Source organism: Vulpes vulpes, chromosome X, assembly GCF_048418805.1.
Source record: "Vulpes vulpes isolate BD-2025 chromosome X, VulVul3, whole genome shotgun sequence".
NCBI lineage: Eukaryota > Metazoa > Chordata > Mammalia > Carnivora > Canidae > Vulpes > Vulpes vulpes.
The window spans coordinates 89,099,092-89,109,467 of NC_132796.1; the positions used below are offsets into that span (position 1 = coordinate 89,099,092).

Sequence of the window (10,376 nt, forward strand, 5' to 3'; positions counted from 1 at the left end):
GGGGGAAGCAGACTCCCTGCCGGGAGCCCAATGCAACACTCGATCCCAGGATCCCAAGACTATGACCTGAGCCAAACGCAGACACTCAACCATTGAGCCAGCCAGGTACCCCTGAATGTCATGTTAAAAAAATTTTATCATCATCAATTGAATATATATTAAGCACTCACAAGATTCTTGGCACTTTAACACAGAGGAGGACAGTTGCTGCCCTCAAGGAATTCATTGGTTCAAACAAGTCAAGCAAACACTGACAGTAGGGTTCTAAAACCTAACTGATTCTGGGCACCTGGGTGACTCAAAGAGTCTGCCTTCGGAGTCCTGGGATCAAGTCCCACATGAGGCTGCCCCCAGGGGGCCTGCTCTTCCCTCTGCCTGTCTCTCTCATGAATAAATAAATAAAATCTTAAAAAAAATAAAGCCTAAAAAATAAAAATAAATAAATTTTAAAAATAAATAAAGCCCTTTCAGGAAAAGAAAAAAGGCAAGGCAATTCTCTTGGTGACCCTGATGCTGGCAATGCTGGCACAAAAGAAATGGTATTACATCTTCCAGTTTACTAAGAGGTAATCAACAAACCTTTGATATCAAGCATGCAGCTACTACCACTGTGATCCGTATTTCAAAAATATGTCTTATTTTAGTTTTAGCCAACTAAGCTACTGAAAGGTAAATAGATCCTAAATTTTCAAGCAGTACTTCATCCTGTTTCCTAAAAACATTTTTTCCTCCTAAATTTTGCGCGAGGTTGACTCAGGAAAACGGTCATTAATCTGGTAACTAGTTTGGTTAAATCTGCTAACTCAGTTCCAGGATAATACTACTATCTGCTTTAGTTTATAACAGTGTACTCCTGTCTCCTGTGAAATGTCTTTTATTCTTTAAAGATTTTATATATTTATTCATGAGAGACACACAGAGAGAAAGGCAGAGACACAGGCAGAGGGAGAAGCAGGCTCCATGCAGGGAGCCGGATGTCGGACTGGATCCTGGGTCTCCAGGATCACGCCCTGAGCCCAAGGCAGATGCTCAACCGCTGAGCCACCCGGGCTGCTGGAAATGTCTTTATATTAAACAATGAAACTCATAATTTTAAGTCCTAATTGAAAAAAACCCAATAATGCAATAATTCTCACATTGTTTTCTCACAATACAAAATCTTGCAGTGCCTGAGGAATTTCGTGTGTATTTCTTATTTCCATGTGAAAATACAACTACTGTGGTATTTTTCTATGTGGCTTTACTTTATTGAGGAGAATGTAAAATAGATTAGGAATGGTTCGATGGTGACATTCTTGTCTGATTTCATGTTGAAGGACATTAGATATAGTGATTTTTTCATTCTGGAATATCCTGACGGACATTTTCAGCAAGATTTTTGTAGGAAGGAAGCACGGGATTCTGGCTGAAAGGTAAACAGATGCAAATTCACGTTTGGGGGAATGGATGCAATATTATCCTATACTTTTTTTTTTTTTAAGAAAATGAAGGTAGTGGATGGCCTTAATTGTTGACGAAAAAAAGCTAATATTTTGGCTCCGTAGTTGGATGCGATAAATAACCAGCCCGAAGGGAGAGATTTTGCTCTCCAAACACCCATTCTGTTGCTTCATTTATCGTGGTACTCAGGCAGAAGTGTATTAGCAGAAGGTTTTAAAAAATTACCACGGCTCACTCATTTATTCATTCATTAAACAATTATTGAACACCGACTATGTGTCAGATGCTAAAACCCCCTGGGGAGGAAATGTTACGTAAAAAATAAAAATAATAAATCAACAGTGCAAGTGTTCATTTATTCCTCTTTCAGGATACAGCTCAGATGGGGACATTTAGTTTTCTCTTTCCTTCTCTGTGTTCTACGCCTTGCACAAAAATACTTTGGTCGACGTTTGTGTACCCATCTAATGAGCTCTTTGGGAAGGGAGAGACCTGGTTTACTCTTTTTTGTGTTCCACGGCACCTAGCCGGAGATTTGGTATAGCTCAGACACGTGGTCAGTAAATGCTGGTCGAAGCGAAGGAATGAAGATAGTACCGCATCGCTTAGTATTCAATTAAGAAAACTGTCTAGTGTCCTAGATTTATTTCTTAAAAATAGTATCTGTAATGTCGTTTAACTTGTCATCGTCTAACTTGAATCATCCAGAGTCGATCAGTTCGACCCGATTATATTTATTCCGGTTATATTTCAAGGTGGCTCAGCGTCTAAGATCCGGGCTAATCGGGCAGTTTCAAACTTGCAAAAGTAGTGAAACTCATATGGTCTCGAAAAGTTTTTCCGCCCTAGCAGCTTGCGCCCAATTTCGGTGAAGGCGACTCGCTTCCCTCCCGTCCCCGCCGCCTGCGACGGACCGCATTACCCCATCTTTCCCTTCCCTTTTTCCCACCCTTTCGCCCTCCGGAAAGGGCCGAAAGGCTCCCAGAGCTTCCCAGTCTCTCTCCGCCCCCTGCGGAAGGAGCCGAAGGCAGAGCAGGGCGCCGAAACGGGGGCGGCTAGGAGCTCGGGCCCTTCCGGAAAGACCCGAACTGCGCTCGGAGGAGGAGGGCGCCTTCGACTTCAGCGCTGCGTCCCCGTGCTGTGCCCTCTGTCGGCGGCGCGGGGCAGCTGTAGCAGCGGTGGCGGCAGCCGCGTCGACGTCGACCAAGACTGGAGCGACGTTTAAAGAAGGAGCCGAATCGCCGCGGAGTCTGGCTTCTGGTTGTTGGAGGGCTCCCACCCGTCCGCGCGGCCCGACGAGGAGAAGCGGCGGCGCCGGGAAGCAGGTGAGGACCCGGCCCTGCGCCGGGAGGGGCGAGGGAGCGCGCCCGCTGCCTCCGTCGCTGGGCCGCGCCTGCGTTTGCATTCTCCTCACTTGAACCAGGAAGCGGCGGAGTCGGAGGCTCCGCTCCTCCGGCCCTTCCTTTGTGTGGGCCCGGGAGCGAAGGAGGGGACGAGCCCGGAGGGCCGCGCCGCCGTCCCCTCCGCCGTCAGGGGCCGAGGGGCAGCCGGTGCCCCGGGTAGGCCCGGCGCGTGGGGAGCCCACCGCGGGGACCCACTTGGCTTTTTCCTAGCCCTCCGCCTGCCTTTTTGTGCCTCCTTTTCTCCTCGTAGCCCCTACTTTGATTTAGAGCTTTTCTGCCCGGCCCATCCTCCCCTCCCGTCCCCTTCCCAGGGCACAACAATGCCGCCTGCTTGGCCTCATCCCCTCCCAGCACCCCACCCTCCCGTTCGCCACCTTCTACTTTCCCCGGCTTGCCCGAGGACCCCCGCCCTCGCGGTGTCGTTCGTACCTCCATCTGGATTTGCAGGAAGCTGCCTTTTCGCGTGAATTGGGGTGAAAAAAAAGCCCTCGGCTGCAGCCGGCTGGGTGCAAATGGGGAAGAGGGGGTGGAGTAAGGAAGATGGGGTTCAGCTGCCGCAGGGAGCCGCGTGTCGGTTCGCTTCGGTCGCGGATGGCGTTTCTCTCTTTTCCACCTTCACCTGCCCTCAGTCAAGGGTTTGTCTCACAGGGATGCGGAATGGCTTTTCCGTAGGCAGGGCGCAGATCTCAGGGGTGGGTGCAGAGCGCTTCGTGGCGTTCCTGGGCCCACCCTGACGGGGAGACGCGGGAGGGATCTCAACAAAATGAAACCAATTCCCAGTGTCACCTGGACGCGTCCGTTTTATTGCATTACCCCGTTCCGAGAGTCCATTTGCAAACGACAAAAATTGCATTAAAAAAAAAAACCTATCTACCTACTTAAAAGCGACATCTGTCGAAATCCCCGTATTTCGGAAGCCCTGGTTGCTGGCTCGCCGTCCAAAGGTCACCCTTTCTGATGAATGCCTTGATGGTAACCTGGAATTCCTTGGTACTGTTAAACGAGCAACGCCTTCTAAGGGATGTTTCAAATCGTCATTTCTAGACTTTTTGCCTACTTTTTTGTTTTTAAGCTGCAGTTTTGAAAATTTCGAAGATGCTTGGGACGCCCCGCCTTCCACGTGTATATAACTTAAGCACTGTGACGACAGTGCCACTATTTTGGTAACTTTAAAGGGAAAGAATGTTGGCAATTAAAGTGTTTCTCTACTTAAAGTATTTATCAGCTAGTTGTTTATGTAAAAAAATATGAAAGTCAAATATATAAAAATTAAGTATATATTTAATATATGTATATATTTTCAACGACTCAGCGGCCTTGTTACTGGGAATATATTCTGTGACTTCCAAAAATAGAATGTTCTGGGGGTGGTACATTGCATTGCTCTTTACTGACATCCCCATCCCTTTTTCTAGAGTAACTGTCTGTTCTCTTCCAATAAGTTTATGTTTTCATTTTCACTAACACATCTGGTATAAAAAAGTTCTCCTACCAGTGCACATAATTCTTTACTTAATTCTTTACCAACAAATTGAAATGTTTCATGTTTTCGTGCAAATAAGCATTAAGAAATGGTGACCTTTCCTTTGTCTTATTTTTTTTCACAGTACCATCTGTTGACTTCGCTTGGCACTCTAACATTTCACCTCTGGAGATTGTAAGAGTAGAGAGGTGAGGGGAAGGGGCAAGGAGATGATGAAAGGGGAGAGGGTAAAAAAGGTGTTTCAGAGTTTATCTAGATGAGGCACCCCAATTTAAATAAGAACAGAAAACTGACAGTCTAAAGGTAATAATTGGCAGCGTTTATAAACACTAATTCAGTCATTGGCTGCAGGGAGTAGCTTTTGAATGTATTTTTAAAGACCAGATAAAATTTAGGAAGAGTATAGGATGGATATTGCATTCAACAAGCTTTTCTGAACTTAAATCATTCATTTACAGGTGAAATAACTTCTGTGTGTTCATGATGAAGAGTTTTCTTAAAGTTTTAAGACCGTTAAAACTGAACTCTCAAGTCTTCTTGAGGACAGAACCCAAAAGTGGAACTAAGAAAATTAATTCTAATCTTAAAAAAACTGCTCAGTGGTGACGCATGTATCTGAGATTCAGAGGAAGAGATTACCATTCAGATCTGTAGATCAATTAAAAACTCGCTTGTCTCTTCTCAGGGGGAAGTCATGAGATTTGATGCATGGTCCAAAAACCAGCCTGTATGAACAATTGACATACAAGTCAAAAAGTTATGCCAAACTTCAGTTAAAACTTGAATACACTATTTAATGTTGCCGCAGCTTACATTCTGAATGATAGAGTACTTCTTGTTTTTCTTTTTTCTAATCTTCTACTCCTTCCTCCTCCCTTTCTCTTACAGGCATGGAGAGTAGAAAACTGATTTCTGCTACAGACATTCAGTACTCTGGCAGTCTACTGAACTCCTTGAATGAGCAACGTGGCCATGGACTCTTCTGTGATGTTACCGTTATCGTGGAAGACCGAAAATTCCGAGCCCACAGGAATATTCTTTCAGCTTCTAGTACTTACTTCCATCAGCTCTTCTCAGTTGCCGGGCAAGTTGTTGAACTGAGCTTTATAAGAGCAGAGATCTTTGCTGAAATTCTCAATTATATCTATAGTTCTAAAATTGTTCGTGTTAGATCAGATTTACTTGATGAGTTGATTAAATCGGGGCAGCTGTTAGGGGTTAAATTTATAGCAGAGCTTGGTGTCCCATTGTCACAGGTTAAAAGCATCTCAGGTACATCTCAGGACGGTAATGCAGAAACCTTACCTCCTGGTTCTAGTGACAAGAACCTTGAAATACAAAAATCAAAAGATGAAGCCCAAGATAACGGGGCCACTATAATGCCTATTATAACAGAGTCTTTTTCCTTATCTGCTGAAGATTACGAGACAAAAAAGATTATTGTTACAGATTCAGATGATGATGACGATGACGTCATTTTCTGCTCTGAAATTCTGCCTGCAAAGGATACTTTGCCGAGTACCAATGCAGTGGCTCAGGTCCAGCCTAGCCCGGGTTCCGTTGCCATTTCAGATGTTGCACCTTGTACTAGTAATAACTCTCCCCCTTTGCCAAATCTCACACCTACTCAGAAACTTCCTACTTCTGTGAATCAGGCAACTCTGAGCCAGACGCAAGGAAGTGAAAAATTGCTGGTATCTTCAGCCCCGACACATCTGACTCCCAACATTATTTTGCTAAATCAGACACCACTTACTACACCACCAAATGTTACTTCCTCACTTCCAAATCATATGTCTCCTTCAATCAATTTGCTTGTGCAGAATCAGCAGACACCAAACAGTGCTGTTTTAACGGGAAACAAGGCCAATGAAGAGGAGGAGGAGGAAATTATAGATGATGATGATGACACTATTAGCTCCAGTCCAGATTCGGCGGTCAGTAATACATCTTTGGTCCCCCAGGCCGATATCCCCCAAAATGCCACTTTTGATGGATCGTTGGTACAGAAGATGCAGATTCCTACACTTCTGCAAGAACCACTTTCCAATTCTCTAAAAATTTCAGATATAATTACTAGAAACACTAATGATGCAGGCTTAGGATCAAAACATCTAATGGAGGGTCAGAAGATCATTACTTTAGATACAGCTACTGAGATTGAAGGCTTGTCGACGGGTTGCAAGGTTTATGCAAATATCGGTGAAGATACTTATGACATAGTGATCCCTGTCAAGGATGACCCTGACGAAGGGGAGGCCAGACTTGAGAATGAGATACCAAAAACCTCTAGTGGTGAGCCTGCAAACAAGCGTATGAAAGTAAAACATGATGACCACTATGAGTTAATAGTAGATGGGAGGGTCTATTATATCTGTATTGTGTGCAAAAGGTCATATGTCTGTCTGACAAGCTTGCGGAGACATTTTAACATACATTCTTGGGAGAAGAAGTATCCTTGCCGTTACTGTGAGAAGGTATTTCCTCTTGCAGAATATCGCACAAAACATGAAATTCATCACACAGGGGAGCGAAGGTACCAGTGTTTGGCCTGTGGCAAATCTTTCATCAACTATCAGTTTATGTCTTCACACATAAAATCAGTTCATAGTCAAGATCCTTCTGGAGACTCAAAGCTTTACCGTTTACATCCATGCAGGTCTTTACAGATTAGACAATATGCATATCTTTCTGATAGGTCAGGTGCTATGCCTGTAATGAAGGATGATGCTATTGGGTATAAGGTTGATGCTGGAAAAGAACCTGCAGTAGGGACCACATCTACTCCTCAGAACAAGCCAATGACCTGGGAAGATATTTTTATTCAGCAGGAAAATGATTCAATTTTTAAACAGAATGTAACAGATGGCAGTACTGAGTTTGAATTTATAATACCAGAATCTTATTGAACTTTGAAATCTCAGAAAGTTTGGTTTGCGTTCAGGGGCAGGGGTTTCAAAAGACCTGTAAAACAAGGTGAAAATGAGTTCCTTTGATCTGCTGTGTCATCTAAAGGCAGTCTAGTTGGATTATTTGTTGATAATTTTTAGAAGCAAATTATTCTGAAAGTTTTGAGTAGAGATTGAAAAGTCCCCCTCCCCCCACGAGTATCTGTTTATATAGTTAGCTTTCAGCTCGTTTTAAAGAGGCAAAGAGAAAAGAAGCTTGGAGAGATAGTTTCCTGAATAGAATTTGAAGCAGTCTGAATGTTCTTTGAAAATAACTGGAGTTATTAGCATACCCTAGTTTATCTTATAACTTTCCCCTTCCATGTTAGCACTTTACTGCTAAATTCTCAATTATCTTAATATTGAGACTATAAATGTGTGTTGTGTTTTGGATGTGGCATAAAAAGTAAACAAGAACTTCTAAAGTTGTTCTGGAAAATTTCAGAATAAGTCTCTGCTTGATTGTGTATTCTGCTAGTCCAAATGGATAGCAACCTCCTGCCTCCCTCCTGCCATGAAAATGGCCGTGCAGACAAGTGTCTCATCTGAAGAAAGAGTTTTAGCTAATTAGAGTTAAGTTTTGCTTTTATTGCCATCGTCTGGAAAAGACTTTGGTGGCTGGACTACTGTATATATACCTTTGCAGTGTGGTCTCTGTGGGCAAACATGTTAATGGAAAACAAATCTCTGTATTGCAGACAGGAGGAGAGGAAAAGTTCTGTTGTATTTGTTTTGAATTCTGTGTTCTTAACGATAGAGAGTGGAAGTGAATGGAGAGTTCCTTTTTTGTTTGTATGGTTAAAAATATTCCCTTGAGAAATTTCAAAGTTTGAATCTGAAAGCCACCAAATAAATCTTTCATTATGTATAAATCTTTATAAATGATAGATTCCATAAATGAGACTCCTACATATTTTAGGCGGGAGGCTACTGGTATATATTTTTAAATGTTCATATTACTTAGAATTTCTAATAGGAAAAGTTTTCATTTGAAATAGTTGAATCCGTGATCTAGTATTTTCCTTTCACAAGACGTTTTATGTTTTTACCCCTTCTAAAGTAAGTTCCATTCCATCTGCAAAGTGCTGCAATATTATAGCAATCAGAAACTATATATGGAAATGTTATATAGGCTTGTTGATTCCTGTTTATCTTGAGAACAATAAGTGTACCTTTTTTCCGTTTAAAAGGACACCTATTTAAACACTTCGAAAATAAAGTCGAAACTCCTTCAAGTGCTAATACTAAAAGGAAGCAGGTTGGAACAAATATATAGCCTAGCCTTTATAACAGGATTAATGTGTTGAACTTCTGTAAATTACTTTTTGCAAAGGAAAAAAAATTAATAGATACTGAAAAAGATTGTTGTGCATAGTTGCTAGTCCTTTGTAACCTTGCTTAAATATTTCTTAATTCAACATGTTTTCTTTCTCTGTGTATTTTTAAGAATAGTCTATTTCTTGACTTTGAACTTAAAGCTTTAATCACATTTTCTCATGTATACATCATTCTTCTGACGGTAAGCTAGATTTGAAAATAACGGTTTCAGTGTTTCAGTTGATAGGTGAGGTTATCAGGCCTCAGTATTTGCAATAATATGAGAAGGAGGAAAAATATTCCAATCTTTGGCTTACCGAGGGCTAGAATGATGTGCATCTGTCTGTTTTCTGTTCTGTGAGTCTGGACGTTCAAACCATTTTGTGAACTAATCCTTGGAAAAGTTTAAGTTACCTTATAACTTAAGACTCTGATCTCTGGAATCACAATATCTGTTTCCTTTCTGGGTAGATAGTAACAACATTACTCTTTGACTATAAGGTGCACTCAAATATTTTCAGTGGAAATTTGTTCGAGTTTCATTAATGCTGTCTCACCAGTTAGACATAAGGACTTCTGCAAGTGTGGATGATACTGATGGCCAGCAGAGCTTCCAGACCTTTCAAACTTAATTGCTAGGGAAATTAGTTGATCATAATAAAACCTGAGAGTTTCTACCAGGCTATTTTGACAAACCAGGAATTGAGTCTGTAATAGAAAACTCTCCATTCTGAATAATATGGATGTAATTATTTGCTGCTGCTGTGCAAATTCTGAGTATAAAACTTAAACTCTGTGCCCAATGAAGGTATCTTCTAGAGTTTTTTGGGAGAAGGAAAACTGGAATATTAACTTGTATTTTTGCCAGAAGACTCTTCTTGCATGTATGTCAGGGTCTTCAGTTTTTTCAGAAGTTTCTATATCCAAAGTTCAGAATTCTTGTGAACTACTCCTTTGGGGCTGAAACCATTCACTCCCACTGTTTATTGGGTTGGAAATCTGTAGCAAGATTCTGTTTAAAACTTACCGTGGTGTTTTCCTATTTCATACTTAGCTTTCTAGCTATTAAATTCCTTCTTTTTTTCTTTCAAGTTGGCTGCAAATTTGCTCCTGTGCTAAATTACCTGTAAACCTTCTGGATTGGAACTGTTTGAAATAGCAATTTGTTGAAAGAGATGACAGAAAGTGAAAATGCTAAACTAGGCAAAGATTTTAAAATGCCATAGCAATCTTGCAAAATTTACTTTAAAATATATCTTAAATGATCATTATCATCTCGGTAGTACTGATCCCCCTCATGCAACTACTATGAGGAATCCGTGTTGTCTTTTTTCCATTGTACCAAAAAGATAAATGGTTAAAAATGGTCAAGGTATTTTGTATTGTCAAGGCATGCCTATTCCGAAGGATCCAATGTGAATTCAATAGCACTGGCTTCCTCGCCTCTGTCAATCATACGAAACCTTGTTCATTTCCACCCAATACTGTAATGTTCATACTTGTACAATCTTTCCTGTCATATGACTTTAAGTTCTACTTTTCATTAACCATTTACCTGGTATTAGTTCGTAGAGCTTCTTATGGCAAAAATAAAATGTTATAATTCTGATTTTCGAGTGTATTTTTTACAAGATTATCTTTCAGAAATTATACAGACCTGGAGCACCTGGCTGGCTCAGTTGGTAGAGCATGCCGGTGAGTTTAGACCCCACATTGGCCATAGAGCTTACTTAAAAAAAAGAAAAAAGAAAAAAAGAAAAGAAAAGAAATTACACAGACTTCACT

The 10,376-nt window shown here is 41.5% G+C and overlaps 1 protein-coding gene across 4 annotated transcripts; it reads left to right on the top strand.

The window, feature by feature from the left end:
* The first annotated feature begins 1,637 nt into the window (after positions 1-1,637).
* ZBTB33 (zinc finger and BTB domain containing 33) lies at positions 1,638-10,200 on the top strand. Of its 4 annotated transcripts, none has more exons than XM_026017911.2 (3): positions 1,638-2,765; positions 4,451-4,514; positions 5,215-10,200. In XM_026017911.2, exon 3 carries the CDS (start codon positions 5,217-5,219, stop codon positions 7,233-7,235), a length of 2,019 nt encoding a protein of 672 aa, XP_025873696.1. In that variant the 5' UTR covers positions 1,638-2,765; positions 4,451-4,514; positions 5,215-5,216; the 3' UTR covers positions 7,236-10,200. The 4 variants fall into 4 exon arrangements, with proteins under 4 accessions (XP_025873696.1, XP_025873695.1, XP_025873698.1 ...); XM_026017913.2 differs by lacking the exon at positions 1,638-2,765 and adding an exon at positions 2,856-2,999; XM_026017912.2 differs by lacking the exon at positions 1,638-2,765 and adding an exon at positions 3,922-4,006.
* The last annotated feature ends 176 nt before the right edge of the window (positions 10,201-10,376 follow it).